This window comes from Strix uralensis, chromosome 4 (genome assembly GCF_047716275.1).
Source record: "Strix uralensis isolate ZFMK-TIS-50842 chromosome 4, bStrUra1, whole genome shotgun sequence".
Taxonomy (NCBI): Eukaryota; Metazoa; Chordata; class Aves; order Strigiformes; family Strigidae; genus Strix; species Strix uralensis.
The window spans coordinates 49,920,149-49,941,738 of record NC_133975.1 but is presented as its reverse complement, the minus strand read 5'-3'; the positions used below and the strand labels follow the sequence as shown (position 1 = coordinate 49,941,738).

Here is a 21,590-nt window from a genome sequence, read left to right as displayed (position 1 = left end):
CTTTCAATACATGCCATACACCATTTGCATATAAGAAACATTCTCAGACACTCAAAGCAACCTAGTAAAAAGAAATCAAGCTTTCAAGGGTTATCTTGTAAATTTAATTTTTGTCTGTGATTTAACTAGTTTACTAAAAAGGAGTATGTTGACATTCAAGGAAAGCCAGCACATTTACAAAAGCTGAGCTAGATTTCAAAACTTTCATCAATAAATGGAAATAGTAGTTATTCAGTAGCAATAGAAAACTCAAAGTAGTGTTGGGAAAATCCATTATGAAGAGCAAATTTATTTATAATTTTACTGAAAAAAGTTCCAAACAGTAATAAAGAAGAAAAATTAATTTTACTTTAAAGAATAGGAGCTCAGCAGTATGCAAACTGAGTAACAAAATCATGATGTAAGTTGATTTGAAAATACTTTTTATTGAAAATTGTATATTACAGAGAGAACAAAATTTAAAATACTTTATTTTTAATTATATAATGTGCTTTAAGAGCCACTTTATTCATATAGTTCCTGAAGCTGTGGGATAAGACCCGTGATAGTTTGTCAGGCTAGGATCGTCTATATATAAACTATATCGCAACCTCCACATAGTAACATGCTATTTTTATTTTTCTGTAACAGCAAAAATGTTATCTCCATTACTGAGTTACAAAAGTATTAAAATCATATTTTAAGAATTTTTACTAAAAACGTATAAATATTAATTAGGTTAACATCTCTAAATTCTCTACTTTAGTAACCAACACATCACATGTGCCAATACAATTCAGAACTGCATTCAATGGATTTTACTCCAAACTATCTACATCAACTAAAAGAGTGAATAAAAGCAAAATACACATTTATGAATGCAGCTATCTTGCACAACATTTGTTTTCATCTATGTGGTTTACAACTATAAAAGAATCTCTGGCATGTCCCTTTAAATGACTAATAGCTAAGACAACATGTACATATTTTAATTAAAGCACAAGCATTATTGAAATAAATGACCCGAGGGCTCCTCTATGGCACCCTGAGTGAACAGATAATACAGATATAAGTATTTCCTCATGGAATGAATGCACAATGACAAAGCACTGAGCTACAAGCCAAGTGATCAAAATTCAGGTTTTAAAGACATTTACACTTACCCGCCTGCGGCAGAAGGGCAGGCCCTGTGCAATGATGCTGATGCTAAATATCTTCATTATTGTTTGGTGTGGTAAAGGTTCTTTGGCACTTTTAAGATCAACAGGAACCAAGCCATGGTTGATGGCAGTTTTCCCAGGTTTGGACATTTTATTGTTCTTACTTTGTCAAGTCTACTAATAATGCAAGAACATTGCTAAAAACTTTGCTTCTAAAGTTGCATGATTTTTTTTTTTTGGTTGGTTGGGGTTTTTTTAAGAAAAGTTTCGGTCTGGTGATTCAGCTCCCCACAGCCTGCTGCCTTTGTCTCTCAACCTTCTCCTGCCAAGTGTCCTGACCTGTCTGCTGCTCAGTGAAGTGCAAGCTATCCTAGTATAGACAGGAATTAAACTACCAAGGGGCAGGCAGACTGCTCCTGCCAGTCAAACAGCTGGTGGACCTCCCCTGCAATGTCAGAAGAGCCCTTCTCCAAAAAGGGATCCGCAGATTGAAAAAGAAGAAAATAGTGACTGCCAGGAGTTTTAATAGCCACAGCCACTTATGCCTGTACTTTAAAGGAAGTTTTTTGGTTTGTTGTTTCTTTGGTTTTTTTACAAGTTGACGTTGTACTTTCAGAAAGAAAATGCAAGGAGATTGCAACCTTCAGACAGTAACACTTTTACTGCAGGATCAACTCCACCACTCTTCGGGCAGACTTCTGGACTTTCAATAAAATTTGACAGCTAGTGACTAAAAAAACTGACCTGGGCTTTGCTGTTTCTCAACCACTGTCTCCACAAACATAATACATTGTTAAGTCCAAAAGTTAAAAAAAGAAACAAAAATGGAAAAAAAAATTGGAAAAAAAAAAAAGGAGTCCCCTAAAATGAAGATATTGGCTTGAAACTTGGTCTTTTAATAGAAGTAGAGACTATCACTGTATTTTCACCTACACCGTGATTTTTAGCTCCTTCTTCCTGTCCCTTCCTACTTATGTACAGGTACCCCAGTCTGCCCCTTCTCCCCTTTCCTTGCTATTGTGGGAGTAGCAGCATCTGGGGGGGGCTTTGGCTCTAGGGATGCAATGGTACTGGAATAGTCTTCCCTTTTCCAGCCATCGCAGGTTTGGGTACCAATTTGCTCAGGCCTATCCATCACACTGACGGAAAGGAGAAGGACTCTTCCTCCGAGAACAGCATTCCCTGAAGGATGCGGGGAGAGGTCTGCTGGCCCTTAGCAACAAACCCGACTGAGGGCCATTTCTGAGGAAAAAAGTTCTTACTCCACTGGACAAAGCTAGAACAGCAATGCCTATTACTGAGATTATTCACAATTAGTTTACTTCCATTTTAAATAATTTCTTGATCAAATTAGCTTTCCTACAATGGCTCTAGGTTCCCACAATCCCTTTCCAATTCCTGTACTTGGACATGTTTCTTAAAAATATATTCAAATTTTGAAAAGCTTTTTGAGCAAAACTAAGTAGAAAGAGACAAAAGCCTGTGAAAATGCTGATAAGAGACTCAGAAAGCCATCAAAGCCCTTGTATGAACTGAGTCAGTACAGTCCAAAACACAGTGAATAAATGACCATAAAGAAATCTTACAAGTCCCTTTATGCACAACCCAGCAAAGGTAATTAACTGTATAATTATGTGAGGGCAAAAGAGGGAGTGTAGTAATGCTTTAATGCTTGAAGCACAACACTGTAACTTGACAAAAGACTGCATTAAAATATGCCTCTATTAGCATCTCCACTTAGCCCTTTGTTTCCCCTTCAAAAGGCCAAGCTCTAAGCATGTCTCACTCGCATAAAGAGGTCTTAACCCTAACCAAACATTTGCTTGTTGAATGTTTTTTACCAAAAAAAAAAAAAAACAAACCTATAAAAATCCCTAATGTTTCATTGATTATATATACACTACAGTAAGCATTCACTTTTCACAAAATATCTCTCAGACAAACAAAAAAGTCCTTACTTCTTTACAGATGTTGCATACAGAAATGCTGTGATAATATGCTAGGTAGCACAGTATTTTCACGTACTGATTTTTTTTTTTCTTTTCTAGCATTCCATTCAAATGCCATTCTAAAGCACATTTAGACATACATTTTCTTTTAAAAGACCCTTTACATTTCCTTCTTTATACTTCATCCTGTAACATCCAAAAACCAGTTTACCATTAGCCTGTACTCAACATCAATATAATCAGATCACAGTTTAGCGCTTCATTCTGAATTACTTCGTATTTTATACAACTAATAATAGGCTACAACAAATAATTGGCTGGAAGACTTTGGAAAGGTGTCTTGGGATCTCAGTTTCACTCAACTAAGAAAACTTCACTGAAGTACTCCAAAGAGGGAGAAAGAGTAGCCTTTTGTTTCTACTTTGAATAACTAAAGTGAAGAACAGAGCTAAAACCCCAAAAGAGATTCAAAAAGAAGCAACAGGTCAGAATTTTCCATTTTTGATGTACCGGTCACTGTCTCAAATATTCCAACAAAGTGGGAAATTTACCAAAATGTATTTATATTAATATAATTTGAGATTTGAGTAGTATGTATGTAAGACAAGAACAGATACAGTATTTCGTACGAAGCAAACCTCAGATTCTAGTTTAATAAATAGTATTTCATTTAATTGCATGCAGAAATGTCTGCATATGTGTGCACACACTAAGAGAAACTGCTGAAACAAACTCACTTTTAAAAGATTATTTCATTGTGCAATTGCTGAAAGGATAATTTGACAGTGTGGTAGATCACTATTTTAGTATCAGCCATTATTAGTTGATAGGAGAGCCTCGTATCTTACTACTTCACAGGCTTACTCCCTGCCCCCTCCCCCCCCCCCCCCCTTTTTTTAAAGTATTAGCTCATAACCAGAGTGCAAAACAGGAACACAACTTGGCCCATTTACAGATTTACATACAATTGGGGAGCAGACAAGACTGAAGTATGGCATTCTCCAAGCACCGCTCACAGCTCAAGTCTCCAGTCACAGGTTATTCTCACACCTCTGAAAAGACAAAACTCTGATTGTCAGCCCTTCTTCTTTTGTGGTTCGAGATAAAAGTCCCAACAGTACCTTAGTTTTTCTTCTGGAACTTCCAAAATATCCTAGAGTAATTCCACAGGAACGCACTTCTAGCTGAAAAGAAGTATCATGTTCATATTCAGTGTAGTTCCCTTTCCAAGTGGATAAAGCCAAAGCAAAATAAGGCTTTTTTTTGTCCCACATGAAATTACAATGCTAAATTTCACACTTTATCATAGCAATAAGGAAAAGCTTCAGTTTTTATCTCTGCCTAATTTTTTCCCCCTTTTTTATCATTGTCTCACAGAAGAAACGCACTAGCAGATAAGAACTTGTTGGCCCAATTTTATTTCCATGTATCATCACTTCTTTTTAGTCTTAGATTTGCTACACATTACTGACTGTAGGTATTATTGTCTTACAGTAATGTTTAAAGGTCCCAAGCTATGCTGGATAGCTATAAACATTTAATAAGTGACAGTCCTTAGCCTGAAAATACAACACAGCCTAATTTCAGCAGTAAGAGGGTGTTACAGGAAGACAAAAATGGAGAGGGTTGGCTGTCTTAGAAATGTCAGGAATATATTGCATATAGTGGATATCACTTATTTTTATATTTATTACACATATAATATTAATTTAAGCTCCAAATGTAAAGTTTAAAGAGACACTCTGTTGCTTTTATCTTTAAAAGTGTGTATTTTTTATATTATACAGAGTGAGAACATGTATACACTTGACAAATGTGAAACTATGAACATTTGAGCTTTAATGCTTTGTAATACATTTCTCTAACATCCTGTTTCTAAATAAAGTGGGACTGATTTCCAGTGATGCCTTTTTTAAGTGCCTGCTTGTCATTTTAATCAGAAGATCATGTTTGAAATCAGATCACTTTATTTAGATGCATAAAAGTGCCTGAAAACTGAGTTTGAAAATACTGGTTTGAGATTGTCATGGACTATTAACTGTAAACTTAAGAATTCAGAAGACTCCTCTTACTTTTTTGGCTAGTCCAGTGAAGAGATATCTTTGTAAAATGAAAGCATGTAGTAAGCAGCAGTAATTTTTATACCTTTCAGTCAGAGTAATTCAAAGTGATCCTATAGCAGAGCTTTTTAGCTGTTTACCAGAAAGCAAACGTTACAAAATTAACTAGCTCATTCAGTATACTTGACTCTGGAAGCCCATGGTTTTAAGACATGGAGCTATGAATTTATCCCAACAATGAAAACCAGCTTACTCAAACTTTACAGAATCTTCTCCTAGAGCTGACAATTGTTTGCATATTAACATTACTGGAAAAAAATAAACAAAGTCATGACATTTTAATATGGTGATGGAACAGTACAAGACCTAGAGAGACATAAAGGAAGCATTTGCAAGTATAGAAAGATTAAAATGCAGAAAGCAGAACCCCAGATAGTTTTTCTACAGTTCTTAACATCGGTGAACAGCTGCCCTCAAATGGATAAAGCGAGCACTACAACATTTTAAAAGTCACCTTCTCAAAATATTAATAGTAGCATAATAATCCTTTGAATGTGTTTGATAATATACTTCCTAAACAACATTTTTTGTAAGCTCTGCACAGCTGAGCATACAGAATGCACTATAATTTACATTATACACAAGCCTCACTGATCCCTTGATATTGACGCTGGTCCCTGCCCATGTGTAGAAAGAGTGAGAACCATTTCCCTGGCAAAGCAAAGTAGTCTATATTACACTAGTAACTACTCTTACATAGCGACTGTGGTCCCAAGTTTATTTATGTGAGGGATTTCTAATACCAGTATACAAATAGTTCCCAAATGATACATTGCACATTAGCCTGCTTTGTACAGGCAAATGGATAAGCTGTGTAGAAAAAAGGCACTAATTGCAACTGTATTAGTGGTGTTGCACAGAAAAAAACCATTGCTCTGAAGAGTCTCTTTCATATCCAAGTTTATCTAATATAAAAATCTGTATGTATAAGAAAACATAATGACCCAGACCCCTGAAGAGGGTATGGAAGAAATCAATGGAGAGGATCCTTCTGATTTCCCAAGATCAGAATTTCCTAAAAAAAGTACACTTGAATAGTATGCAAAAGGGGCAAAACTACTAGTTAAAACATGTGAACTGATGGCTTTCTCTGTACCTCATGGAAAAAAAAACAAGTGTAGACCTGTTGTACCATGAGCAACAGGCCGAATGAAGCCTGGCTCCAGGTGAGACTGGCATACCAATTGGAACTGTACTGAACTACACTATGGCTTCTCCAAGGCCTTATGGTCTCAAAACCATAAGAAGTCTACATATAAGAGTCATTCTGAACAGTTCAGCCATAGCAAAGCTTTATTCCAGGCTTACGTCTTACTATGAGTTTTGACTAATAAATGACTTTATGGCGTAAATTAAAGAACAAATGTCAACTGAACCTGTTTACATGGTCAGAGCAAAAGCCAATTCCACAAGGATTCAATGATGTCTAACCAGGCGATGGCCACACTGTAGACTTCTGCCTCAGCAGATGCATTAATAAGTCTCTCTCTTTCCTACCTACCCTCTAGTTACCTTGAAAATTTGTGTAATCTTAATCTGTCTCTTTGTGAAATTGGGTGAAAATTAGTGAAGAGATGCATAAGCTCTGGAAAGGAGGAGACACAATATCAGGCAGATGTCTCAACGGCACAAGCTTTGTTTTCTTCAGCAACAAAGCTTAATAACATGGTGAAGAAGAATCCAGATTTTCTTAACTTGGACTCACTTAGATGATACTTCCTCATTATAATTCTGGCTCTGGAATCATATTGAGGCATGGCCATTACTAACTACTGTAATGAAAGAGGTTGGTATCTAATACAAAAAAGCCACTTTAAAATTTTTGCCACCAAAGGGCAAGGAGGAGATACACCTTTCGCAGCTGCTGGTGGAAGATGGTAGAACTTGTATGACACTCCTATGCTAAAAAAAATTATAAAGGTTCAAACAAATATAGGCAATGATCATAGTAAAGCTGCTGTCTGGCAAAACATTTCACACTCCACAAGATAGCATCCCCCAGAAATTCACTAGTAGAGAGACCAAAGAAAAGATGAATATCAAGTATATCAGCAAAGGGGAAATAATCAGATAAACATATCTACTAGACATTTTTCGTGACTATGTGCATGCTCCTATCTGTTTAAGCATCCTGGTATCTAAGTGTGAGTGCATGGAGAAATGAAATCATACTCAAATTTGACCTACTGCATTTTAATACTCATGTATGGCATTTAACCACACTAGCCTTGCCTACTGGGGAACCCAAGCAGTAGGTCAGACTAACCAATAGCAAGGGTTCACTAGTTTTAGTTTCTAATTGTGACCACCAATGCAAGGGGGTTTGAATGACTATCAGTAAAAAATAACAGATCTCCATTGGATCTGTTCAATCCCACAGCTGATCCTCTTTGGAGCTGAAATGAGACAAACAGGTCAGCTGGAGATTCCAGCAGCAAAAAGAAGAGTAGCACCTCCCCTTCTTGCTCTGGCCATTTTATTCCAAACTGTTTCTTAAACTGGCGGTAGAACTTGTCAGACTTGTGAGCTCTGAAATTATTCCAGTAAGTAGGATACCTGAAAATCCTCAATTTTTGTTGTTGCAAAGTTATTTTTCCACTAGATTAGCAAATGTAAACAGCTCACAAAGCAGTCAGGTGCATGATGAGACAAACAGCAAAAGTGTCAAGACCTCCATCTTTGGGCAACAATGATCGCCTCTCTTTGTCCGTGGATCCCTTAGCTTGCCATACTGGTCCCGAAGAGACATCAATTATAAAAGCTTCCTAGGCATCACAACAAATACAGAATTTCATCTCAAAAGGGAAGGGAATATGCAGATACATGCAGCTATAGGTGTGGGATCTGCCCTCAGTCAGGATGGTACTAGTGCTAAAGAATATTTGAGAAATTACAGGGGACCATTTGCACAAGCTAACTTTTTGCAAGGTCACATCATTTATGAAAGAAACATAGACTATTTAGTAAACTCTATATTGGCAAGATTATGTAATATCAATACTAATGATGCTATCATATCATTAAAACATATACTTAACCATGTACATTTAAAAAAAATAATTCCTACCATATTTAGACATCCCTGTAAGTGTACATAATCATTTGTAACCAGAGGCCTATATTATTTGGCTTTACTCCACAAGCCTCCTAACTATTTACTGTACTATTGTTGTCATTGTCACTTTTTTAAAACTATCTTTAAAGCATGTGTCTTCATTTCTTCATTAAACATTGCATAAAATATTCCAGGTATGTAACAGAAATCCAGCTGCATCATCTTGCATTTTACAAATATTCCAGAAATGTCCGCACAGTCCTCATTTGCTATAATATAACTTGTTGGATAAGCAAGTTTAACTCTTTGGTCTAGTCAGAGTTGCACCAGCTGTTAAAAAGAATTGCTACAGCTGCTCTGCAGGAATTTATTTGCTGACCACTTACTTATGCTGCTGTTGCACCTTTAAATAAAGCTGAGACAAGAATTAAGAACTACAACAACAGGTAGAGAAGTCATGCAATATTTAACACTGGATTAAAATGCAAGTCAAATTCCCAGCTGAGGATAAGCTGGGGGAAGGGAAAGCAAGTGTTTTTATTAGTAAGGAGGCTGCTTTTATGAAAAAGGAAGATAGGAAACCAAAAAGTTAGTTTTCCATACAGTAATTCAGCTTTTCTTATCTCTGTATCACTCTTCCATGTAAAATGCAAGACTTTCAATGAGAAATTCTCTACTTAGATACATGCACACACAAAATATACATGAGGCAGTACCAAAATATTTAAAACATGATTATCAGGTTCTGAATAATGTCCAAAAAGCACTGCCAAAAATTAGTTTTGGACTTAGAATTTTCTTCCTTTATATGTATTAAATGTGAAAAGGAACAATCCCCAAGACATCAGAAAGGTGTTAAAAATATTTCTGCCACCTAATACAGTTAAAAAAATTACTTCTATAGTGAAAAATTCTGTTGAGATACCATGTATTCAGCATTAAAAAAATTTCCTCTTGTATAAAGCCTGACAACCCAGTAACACTTCATATTGGCTATATTATCTACTGCCAGAATAAAAGGTTGAACAATGCAAGTATTACATTTTGTATGTTTGAAAGTATAGATATCAAGGTCTATTTTGATTCAAGATTGTGTTTTTTTACTAGAACTGTAAAATACACATAGATCTAACAAATGCAACAACTGATTGTTACACTGGCATTCATTTGATAGCACCAAATTAAGCTATATAATCCTTTTCAGCTGGTTAACAGCATACTGCAAGGGGGCATGAGGCTATTTATAAAGCTCAAGCTATGCAAAGTAAAGAATGCCTAGCCTACAGAAAAAAGCAGGTAGGCTGAGGAAGGGCTGGCACTCTTGGTTGGTATGGTTGCCACCTTGATCTTTTATTTGTCTTCTTTCCTTTCCATCATCTGCCCCCCCCTTCTTCCTTTTTAGAGGAAGGGGAAGCCTTGCCTGTATTTTTATTTAACAAACACTGGCTTTGTCTGATTTGTTCTAATATCACTTATTTTAAAAGCTTATAAGTATTACGTAGAAATTGACTTTCTGTATATGGACAACCAAATCCATCTTTGAGTTTACTGGCTGTCTGATACTCTGACTTCAAACCTGGCCAGCAAACAAATGCAGTGCAGTAGTACCAAATTCTGACTGAGCGTAAGAAGTTTCAACAGTGTGTCCTCCAAAACTGATACACACACATACATGTAAACACGGTGTTCAGCATACTTGCTGTAGCACATGTAATACTACTACAGTAGTGATTTACACCAAAGTCAAAAATTGTGCAGATAGGCAAATGTCTCAGGGTACCATTTGAAAGTGTCCTTGCTTTGGATGAAGGCCAGCTTCAAGAGAAGGAACAACATTATTACATTTGGCAAGAACAAGGGATCCATAACGAATGATTTTAAGTCTGATTTCTTCCATTTAGCTGTGTCATTTCCAGTTTCTTAATTTCATTTTCACTTATTCATTTTAATTAAGTGAATTATTTTCTGTGTGTTTTAGAAAATCTGACCAAGGGATCAGAACTGAAGGAAGTATGACATTGGTAAAACGCATGTTCATTATTTGTTGTCTTTCAATTTTTTTTAGTACTCGGTATATTTGGGTCAATAATGCTCATGGTAGCTGCCATGCTTAAGGGACACTCCATAATTTAAGTGACAAGAACAAAGGGTCTCCTGCTCACTTTCAAACATAGATAACCTGTGGCTGGATGACATAAGAATAAGAATGTGATTTGCACTTACAGGAAACGTTGCTCATACTTTACTTAAAAGTAGTAATGACTTCTGATAATGAATAAGGTGGAATTTATCCCTGCTGGCAATCTGTGGTGGTGATAGGTACATTTTTCCACTTCAGCAGAGGCACCAGGGATTGAACAAATGTATTAAAATTTAATAAGCATTAACAGAGTAATATTTCATGACACAGCTGAAAACCATAGCCACTGTCTCCCAAAACTGAATTATGCTGCACATTACTAAAATTCACAATTTGCTCCTTTCATATTATGCAATATATGGTCACGTAGTAGTGTCGGTAGTAAACATCAACTTTTCATAAGAACAAACATAAAAAGAAGTAAGGTTCTATAAAGAAATAGTGGGCTTGGACCACCTTGACCTGGGATAGAAATCTCTGCACTTCCTTAGTAATTGTGTCCTTCTCAGATCCTCTACTTTTTCCAATTCTTGTTGTTACACCTTTAAAATCTCAATACCAATTAACTGTCTGTAACATTACATCATAAGCTGTATACAGAGTCAATGTACACAAAGTTTTATAGGGTTTTTTTAATCATAAAGCATGTTTTACAGTAATTTGATGAAGTCTTGAACTACTTTGACCAGGAGAGAATGGGCAGAACTCTAGCAAAATTTGCATGAAGTTGAAGTTTAGACTGTTTTCATTAACCACACTATGGACAAGAAGGGAAAAGATGCTTGTGACAAAGAGAACAGTTTATAGAAACACTGGTTCTAGGTTTTACAGGGATTTTTCTAATAGAAATTTCACCAATAAACAATAAAACATTCACATGCAACTGAAACAAAACATAATGGCAGATTAATAAATCTACACAAAATGCACATTATATCATTACTACACAAGCATAGCTTCATGCACAGATCAGATACCATATACTACCAAAGAAAAACAGTGTCAAAAATCATCCTTTGTCAATAGACATTAGATGCTGTCTATTTAAATATTCTGCTGAGACAGCTTGGAAATTTTGGTTTTAAGCATTCTGCCTGTTCAGAAATGATTAAACTAGCATAGAAATTAACATTGTCTAGTTTTGCTCCTTATACTCAAGAATTTGTAAAGATATGTAAATTACTTTGCTGTGCACAGTTTGCTGAATAGCAACATGTTCTGCAGATAATGAAAGTCTCCTACAAAAATAAAGGACATACTGCTATTTTGCAGATTACAATGAGTGAGAAATGCATCAGGAAAAAAATGTTAGTCCCGCACCTGCTGTTAAACATAATTCTGGTCCTAAGACCACCTTCTGTTCCTCCGGCCCTCTAAGCTAATTTCAGATCTCATAATTTTATAAGTATAAAACATCAGCAAGTACAAGAAATGTCCTGATTATAATTTTTATTTTTAAACATACACTTCATAGCCAAAATAGTATTTAACACTGTCCATTTGGGAAGGGCGGGTGTCAACAAAACCGAAAACAAACTCACCAGCAAAAGTTTTACTTGCTTCACACTTCGATTCACCATTTGCATCAAGTTTCATAACCAGTAATATCAATTTCAGTTAAGCCCCAAAAGATGAAGCAGCTTAAAATTGACACTAAGAGCAAAAGCATCCACTGATAAAATGCTCAGTAAATACAGCTGTATCACTACAGACTGGAGTATTTGGGCTAATGATCACATCAGGCAACAGCACCTGCCACATAGTAAAAAACAACATAAGGAACAAATGGCATATTTAAGCAGGGCAGAGCTCCCAAATGTATGTTAGACAAGCCATGTATCCCAACAGAGTAAGCACATTGAAAGTATTCTCAAGCACGTTTTCATTATTTTTATTTCATAATGTTGTTGCCATATAATTGGGGAGTTGAAATCATATTACTGTGATTCTTTTTTTCTCTTTAAAAAAAAATAAACACCTTATTTTCATTTTGAGTAGAAACATGCAAAGCAAAAACCATGTAGCTGCCTAACTGACACTGATTTCAAAGCCTATGAAAAAGTGCGCAACTACAAGAAACTGCTTCAAGTAGTTATTCTGAAGGTATCCGTTTAGTTTATTCTACACAAAGTAAACTGATATGAAAGTTTGAGTAACACAGGCAAGTTCCTTTCCAGTATTTACCTGTAAGGAGTTCTTGCACAGGCCAAGCAACTAAAATTCAGGTCAATGCAACCTTATGGCAATGCATCAATCCTGAGCAAGTCTAAACCAAGAGGCTGTTTCCCCTTCCTATCCCACCCCACCCTCCCACCCTTGAAAGGTGGCCAGCATCTTTTGTGCTTTAGGGAACTGCTGGAAATATGCCTGTGAACAACAAACCAACATGGCTACAAAAGAATTACACATATGATCAGGAGAAACTACTGGATGTGTCTGGTAAGAACCACCAGGAAGTAAGAAAGGTATACACTCTGAGATGCAGGCTTCACTGCAAAGAAGGTGAAATTGTACATTAAATCAGACACCTGTACAGACAAATCTGGCACAGTCAAAAGCTCTCTACGTTTATTTTCCAGTGTGGCTAGTTGAGGTAAATCCCTTGAATGGAGTTGAAAGACTGTCCTCTGTTACTGGCACAGAAGTAGAAAATTGCTTGTGCCCTACTCAGCTATGTCTAGTCTAATAAGCAATCTCTGTAATAGGAAACTAAATGAGAAACTAAATCAGCACTACCTCTTTCCACATCAAAAACCATACATCCTTCTGTAATGAAGGGGGGAAATAAATAAATAAATTTAAAAAAAAAAAAAACAGTGAAAATCTACTTACTAAATACAATCTTGTAGTCAAAACTATGACCCAAACTGTCAGCATCAATTTTTTCTGTTAAACTACTTTTCTTCCAGGCACTGAGATTCTTGACTTTCCTTTCCATACACTTACTTCACAAATTGTACATTAGCACTGTCATTTAATTCTGTAGTTATATTTGTAAAAATGCTAGTGAAGAGAGGTAAGACACCCTTCATTAAGGGAAAGAAAAAACAGATTATAGAAGAAATTCCTGTCCTTTGACTGCAAGTAACATTTTAACATAACAGTTACATTTAATTATTAGGTATTTCAAGAACTTTGCATGAGAAAGCTGATTTAGACAGCCAAGTTCTTAGATAAGCCACAAACTATATCAGGGATAACCACATTACTACAAGCAGAGCCCACACATCTATTAGCAAGCTTCATGATCCACTTAGAGAGTAAGGAAAATTAGCAGAGCAGCCATTACTTAACACCGGTTTTACCTGCAAATCAAGGTGTAGGAGCAATTCTACTCACAAAAGGCAAAAGTACAACTAAACCTCTGCAAGCCTTGGGCAGCAGATGAAGCCATTACTTAACCCAGTCAAGTAAAAGCAGAGAAAGTGAGAAGTACTTTTCAAAAGAAGGGTTGATATTTGTAGTAAAGAAGCATGCTGCAGGTGAGTACAGAAGGGGAAGAACCCTGCTATCTACAGAGAAACTGAGAATCTGCATCCCTCCCATGGATGCTTTAATATTTAACAAACTACATCTCACTGACAGTTGCACAACCTTTCCAAATGATCCATTATGCTTAGAATCATTAGCAACTAAACTGTGTAGTATATAAACGAGAAACAAGTCAAAGGTTAAAAGTGTTGATTGATATTAATCTCTGAGAATGAATATTTCTAATGTTATTTCAGTCCAATATAAAAAATAAGGCTCTGCATCAGAAAAAAATATTTTTTTTAAACAGCAAAACTTGCTCAAAATAACTACAGTAATGCACAAGTAATTCTGCCTGGCAGTTATAAAGATCATTTATTGTTTATCCTAAATAATTTACTTACCTTAACTCATTGTACTTTAGTGTTGTAGTTCCGAATAACCAAGGGAGGAGAAAATTTGCCAGTTCCTAGGCTTTTAAACAGAGTGATGTGAAAGAAGCTTTCATTAAAAAGGAGAATCCCAGGCAGAAGCAAGAGGAAAAAATTATATTGCCAATGTATTTTTACTTTACAATCAGAGCAATTCTTAACATGTATCCTTTTTGACACAGCTTTAGCCAAATTATTACTTAGTTTAAAAACACTTTAAAGCATTAACTGTTAAGACAACTCAGGAGCTTAAAGGCATGAAGAATCTACATACCCAGTGTGTGATCCCTGCAAAAAATAAAGGTAAAAAAAAGAATCTTTTTTGTAGTATAAAGTTTTTCTCTTTCACCTGTGGACTCAGAGCAGAGAAACATACATTGTATTCTTATCACACAAGCCATCGGAAAATGTTTAATACTTATTTTTTAAAGGAAATATTCCTACATCAATTCATATACTGGAAACAGATTTCCTCACAAATAAAAAATATTAAGTCCTTCTGTTCCAGTTGTATTTATTCCCTAGACTTAAAAAACATGCTTCAAGTTTCTAACTGCAAGAGCAGGAAAAACCTTTGCAAAGGCACACTGCACAAGTCTCTGCAGGGCTGCAGCAAAACAACAGCAGCCCCCTCTGCTGCTCAGAAAAGGAGTAAAATATTAACATACACTCAGAAAACCACCACCCCACCTACTCACAATATTCCAACCTTCTCTCAATTGCATGTACCGCCCGTACACAAAACAAAAAACTACTTCCATGGATCAGCATTTCTCTAATCATCCTTTATTCTCCCCTATCCCTACAAAACTTTTAGTCTATTAACATTCTGACAGTTAACGGCAGATTTTAAAACAGGAGTCCCTTTTTACTTCACATACGCAAATTGCCCAGTGTGATCTTAGTTTTCTTTAGGTTTAAAAATTAATGCTACCGTTCCATACAAAGCCAAAAATCACTGAAAAATAAATCCTTTATATCCTTGTGACTCTATGTACTAGCATGGACCAAGCACCTCGTAGTAAAAAATTCTGTCCCAGTCTGTGCTATTTGAGCGCTCAAAGCTACATATGTGAGCATGGCTTTAGATTTGTTTCAGAACTTGAGAGATGGATATTTAAGCTCCAAGGTACAGGTCTTCCTGTGGTATATCCTGTCCTAGCTCCACCAAAGTCAACCCAGCTTCTTTGTTCTGTCTCTCCTCCCTTCACTCTCCAGGTTTAACCACCAACCAAGATAAGGCACTCTCAGAACAGCACCATTATTTACACATGCCCAGTGACTTACAGCCAAACAGACAGTATGGTACCTGGAATCAGAGGATGCTGCAGTCAGAGTACACCATTTTTACAAGAGAACTGAGCTGCTTCTCAGCCTTTACCATTGTCATATATAAAGCCCTTGACACCATTTCCCACAGCATTCTCCTGGAGAAACTGGCTGCTCATGGCTTGGATGGGCGTACTCTTTGCTGGGTAGAAAACTGGCTGAAGAAGAGCAGCAAAGCTGGTGAAGGGTGTAGAGCACAAGTCCTGTGGGGAGCGGCTGAGGCAACTGGGTTGTTTAGTCTGGAGAAAAGGAGGCTCAGGGGAGATCTTATCATGGGTGTTGGTCTCTTCTCCCAAGTAACAAGCAGCAGGACAAGAGGAAAAGGCTTCAGGTTGCACCAGGGGAGGTTTAGACTGGATATTGGGAAAAATTTCTTCAGCAAAAGGGTTGTCAAGCACTGGAACAGGCTGCCCTGGAGATATTTAAAAGATGTGTAGATGTGGCACTTAGGGACATGGTTTACTGGTGGACTTGGCAGTGTTAGATTAACAGTTGGACCTGATCTTACAGGTCTTTTCCAACCTAAACAATTCTGTGATTCCATATGTTATATATGAAAGGCATCTATTAAAAAGATCATCTTATTACCTTTAGTAATGAAGCAAAATGAAGAAAAAAAGCTCAGACATGACAACTGCTGAAAGGGTATCAAAGTGGTTTTTGTCGTCGTAGATCCAACTATACAAGAATTTTTCACCTTCATTTTAGTTAATCTGTTTTCTGGTTCTTAGGAAGCTCTGGTTAACCAACAAAACAATCACCATGACAGCCCACAATCCTGCAACAAGCAAACCTGCATTTGAAGAAGACACTAACTCAGAAAGTTAGTGGAGAGTTCTGCATGCAGAAAGTCTGACCCCTTACGAGGATTCACCATCACAATCTAAATAGCACAGAAATAATGTTTTACATTCATATATCCTAATTTGCTAAGTTTCATGACAGTCTCAATAGAAGAAAAGGAAATAAATGTTTAAGTAAGAGGGGTTTTGTTGCAAAGACTCTTGTTGAACAATGCCTGTTGTCCAGAAGGATTGAGCAACTCCCATAGACAGGCTCAAACACTCCTTCAGACATCCCTCCAGACAAGCACAGCAGACAAATATGTTTCCTGAAACCCAGAACAAAAAAAAAATAGCCACATACCAACTAACAATCCTCCTCTCTGCCTGTTTACTTGGATTTTAAAATTCAAGTTAGATTTTTAAAATTAAAGTTGCTGGTGAATGCAACAAAGTCTCTCCTGAACCATGGGCCTTCTCATTTCAAGTGCAACATGCCCTTTAAACATAACATTTTCACAACATTATGGCAACAGTTATCTCAGTTATTTGCATGGAGCAGTAGTATGAGCCAAGTATTTATATATAATTTGATATATATATTATATAAGCAAGTGTATAAATATATATAAGTGTGTATATATATACATATATGTATAGTTTTATATATATTATATAAACATTATGTAAACTGTGAATATATATAAAATGTATTTATAAATATACAAAAATATAAAAAATATATAATGGGGTTTATGCTTCTGGTGAAGTTTATCAGGAAGAACACAGCGAGCTTGCTGCTGTCAAGTGGAAGCCCAGGTGACAGGCGGCAAATGCAAGCAAGATGCATACACATTGCGGTGTTAACATGGGAACCTTGCCTTTTCTTTCCTTAACCACACAGGATCCCACAGACCAACAAGCAAAACAAAAGCCAGATGAGAAAGAGACTTTACTCAGTAGCTTATGAGGAAAGAAATAAAAGTAGAAGGACAAAGGACAGAGATAGCAAAAAGTTGAGATGAGCTGCACAACACCACCTACAGCAGTAGCGGTTGCTATTTTATTCAGTCTCACTATTATCTCTTGATATTTGGTAGTGATGAAAACTGCGTGTTGCCAATATTGCTATGTACAACCAGACCAAACTAGCAACTGTGTTGGATCAAGAATGCACCCTTCTGAGAAGCCAGGTTTACAGTTGACACACCAACAGCAAGTAGCAGATTCAGCCATCACAGCCAATACTGGTAGCGCAAAGCAAGTTTCACAGGAGTACAGCACACAGCGAGGGAGCAGGTAATTCAGCCAGAGTTGTGAGAACCATACTAGCCTACAAATGCTGAGAAACATATCTGAAAAGCTAAAAATAAGTCTAACAGGTTCAAGCTTCCTAGGATGAGTTTATTTTCAACAGGTAGAACCAGAAATCACTTGTAAATACAGCTGATGAGTCTTAGAAACACTCCTTTTTCTTCTCAAAAGCATGGTATTAATTAGTCATTTTATTTTTACTCTGGTAATTCATTCATGCTTCTGCACAGCTCTATTTCTACATCACTTCTTAACACTGAATGTATTCCTATGGTTAAACGTTGGTTTATCAATGAATTGGCAACATTAATGTTGCATTGTGTCAGTCTTACTGTGTAGTAACCATGACCTAGAGCAGTCAGCTCGAGCAGCTTTCTAACCTGTGATGATCTTTCAGGTACATAGTTAACGCTACCTAAAATAGAGTTGCACCATGAATCAAGAACAATTCCCAAATACAGTTCACACTACCTAGCTCCCCAACAGTTCTTGTAGGAGCACAGCCTGGGGACAGAGCAGAGAAAAATGGCCATTACTGCATGGAAACAATATGCAAAGCAACTATCAGACCACACAGAAATTGTGCATCTATTCAAGAATCTTTCAGACAACCTCCTTCAGGTTAAACCAGCTTGTTTCAGTTTATGTCAAATATGCCTTAAAAAAAGAAATAAAAAACCTGCATTCATTGTTGGAGACGATAAAAAAAGCTTCAGAACTGACCACCACTGAAAACTATGCTGTCTTCTTGTTTGTATATAACTTCAGTATGGTTATTTACAAAGCACTTCAAGAAGTTTCCAATTCAGAGACTTAAAAATATATTTTTGAGTGTAAACATTTCCTACATTAAATATCAAGTCCATACTGGATGCAAGTTGCTATACAATACCCAGTAAGTCATACTAAATCTGGGAAAACCAAAGCATTGGAATAAAAAGAAGAATTTAAGTTGTAAAAAGTCAACTGAGTAACATGAAATATGACAGTATTTCATTCCAAATTAGAAAGCATATACTTCAGTACCTTGAACAGTAGCATTATCAATAGCAAATTAAAACTCATATGAAAGCATCATGACTTTTCAAAAATCAAAGATGTTAGCTGAGATAATTTAAACACACAAGTGAATTATATACTAATCACTACTACCAAAAACATATGGCTGCAGCTTCCAGAAGCAAATGTTCATCCTATTTACATGTTCTGGTGCATCTTCAAGACTGATTATCCATCTGTATACATTTATGTTCATACTCAAACACACAGGGAACCCTGTTAACTTATGTTAACTGATTTTTTGTTCTTTTGTTTTGGCTTACATCAAATTTATTTTTTCTGAAGTACATTGTAAAAATTTGAGGGGATTTTGTTGTTTTGTTTTTTGAAAGGTGAGGCTAGGTGTTCTATTACCAATTAATAAGAAAAAGAAATTGGTACATAGGCTTAGGAACAACATTCTTCCATAAGAACACTTGCCTGCTCCTCTTTTTTATTAGTCAGTATCACTGCTTTAGTTATTCTTTCAGTTTTTGCTGCTGCTAAGAGTTAACAGAATTCCTCTTTCCTGAAAAATCTGGAAAATATGGTGACCTACTAAAGTACACTGTAGCTAATACTCTAAAAACATTTTTTTTTAATCTGAAATGTTAGGTGATGTACATAGCAATACAAATACCAATATTTATTTCCAAATTCTTATTGCAAATCAGAAGTTCTTAACAACCACTGCACACATTTACAAGGTCCTCACAAGCAGGATACCATATGACATTATGTAATGAGTTTGTAACTGAATGACTGGTTAACACACTTTTTTTAACCTGTATTTTGTCAATGAACTCACTATAACCTGGCCAGAAGGAAGAACTTGATGTTTCTGAAATATCCCACCCTATTTTTTCATTACAAGGTTTTCATCTAAATGAACCACATATTCTCAGAGAACACCACATGTGCACAACTGCTTACCTTCCTTCTTGCCTGCTTTGAGAAGAAAAATATCGTAAGTAATGCCAGGATGGTCTTAAGTGTATGAGTTAGCGTGTAAAAATATTTATAATGAAACACCCTGACTTTCTGAACATAGTCATCAGAGTTCTATTCCTTAAAATGTATAGGAGTATTTGCTCATGTTAAATGCCTGCAAATAATTTGATTATTAACAGTTAAAACAGTATAGTTTTTGTGGACTCCATAAATTTTTCGTAATGAGCTCTTTAGGAAGTAAACTCTTTGCTTCATCATAAAACTTGTTTAAGTTAAATACACAAATTATTTTTCAAAATCCAGAGTTAATGGGGATTAAGAACACAAAAAAATGTAGTTTCTCACCTTTGTCTTTATGTAGAATGGTGATGACTGGTGAATGGGCAAGTCCATGAGGCTATTGGAATTTGTGACACTGTTACTGTTAGCGTGTTCATCTTCTCTACTGCTGTCGTCAGACTGATCAAAATCATCGCTCTCCTGGTCCATTTCCTCCTCCTCTTCCACCTCCTCCTCTTGATCACCAGCATGTTCATCATCATCTTCCTCTTGGTTACAAGTGGATTCTTCCTCCGCTGGAACAAGTCTATTGTTATTTTCTTCTAACTGTTCCTGCTGAGACTCATGCCTGTCATCAAATCCAGGTTCTTCTCCTCCTATCTCCCCGTTCCTCCCAATGTGCTGCTCCTCTTGTTGTCGTCTTTGCTGCTGCTCCTCCTCTTCTACGACCCGATTCATCTGCTCCTCATCTACTTGGCTTGAGGAAGCATTACCTCGAAGAGATCCACCAGTTCGTCGCCTCTTGCTGCCCACAGAGAGCAGTTCCTGATTCATTTCCAAAAGCCAGCTTGCTACTTCTTGGACCTTGGCTAGGCTATCTGAAGATGCAAATGCTTTCACATTCTAAGGAGACAAAAAAAAGAAAAAGTGGGAAATTACAAAAGGTGTATTTTTTATTAGATAAAGCATTAACAACTTGTTTCATTTTATTACTCCTGACAACTTCAAATTCCAAGAAACATGGAAAAAATGTTACTTGACACACAACTGGAAAAACCCAAACAGACTGCAGACAACTTTGTGTCAAACAGTCTGATCATGATCTCTGTAAGCATCAGATTCTGCAAATTTCAGAAGAACTGCTTGCCCTCCTAGAGAATTCACAAGAACCATTAAAGTTAACAGAAGATCCAAGTATGTGATATTACTTGCTAAAAATTAGACAGAGATAATTTTCAAATGGCATATTTTTCCTCTCATTTGATTACAGACTTTACATATTACTCATAAATGATGAACTGGTTTTGGTCTCATGCCTTAAGAGCAGGCATATTTTCAGGTATAATTGAAAGTTTAATTTCTTGTTACTATGATTTTCTTCTAGATAAATGAAAAAGAGAACACCCACTAAGGAATATAGCTGTATCACTTCCAAGTCTTAAACTGGCCGCAAAGATGCCCAGTGGTCAAAAGCAGACATCAGTAGGCAGCACGGGCAGCCCAGAAACAGCACATACCTTGCCTCGCAAAAAATCACTGTTAGCAGTAAATTTCTCCAAACTCTAAGAAACTACAAGAATTGTTAAAGGAGACTCTGAGAAGTTAAAAAATTGCCAAATTTAGGTGTATATTAATAGAGACTGAAAAATACTAATGCAACTTCCAAATTATCCACACATTCAGCTACACATGTGCATGCAAGCAATATACAATCACAGAGGGATACAACACAGTCTAACTAGATCTTAAATTTGGTATTAGATTTCCAGCTATACAACCTTTGAGAATGGCACATCGTGACTTCAGTTCCCCTAGATTCAAGTGAGGTGTTGAGTAGGTGAAGTCAGACATGAACTCAACAAGTAGTCAGA

General features: G+C 36.4%; 1 protein-coding gene across 4 annotated transcripts in view; it reads right to left on the bottom strand.

Annotated features, from left to right (window-relative positions):
* Positions 1-21,590, bottom strand: part of FBXW7 (F-box and WD repeat domain containing 7) — a 190,934-nt gene that overhangs the window by 81,776 nt on the left and 87,568 nt on the right. For 2 of the 4 annotated variants that reach the window (XM_074866670.1, XM_074866673.1), the window contains exon 2: positions 20,065-20,622. In XM_074866670.1, coding sequence (XP_074722771.1) covers positions 20,065-20,553 — 489 coding nt within the window. In that variant the 5' untranslated portion in view covers positions 20,554-20,622. Of the gene's footprint in view, positions 1-1,142; positions 3,808-4,053; positions 4,141-20,064; positions 20,623-21,590 lie in introns of those variants that run through there. The other 2 variants (XR_012628736.1, XM_074866672.1) reach the window with 2 other exon arrangements.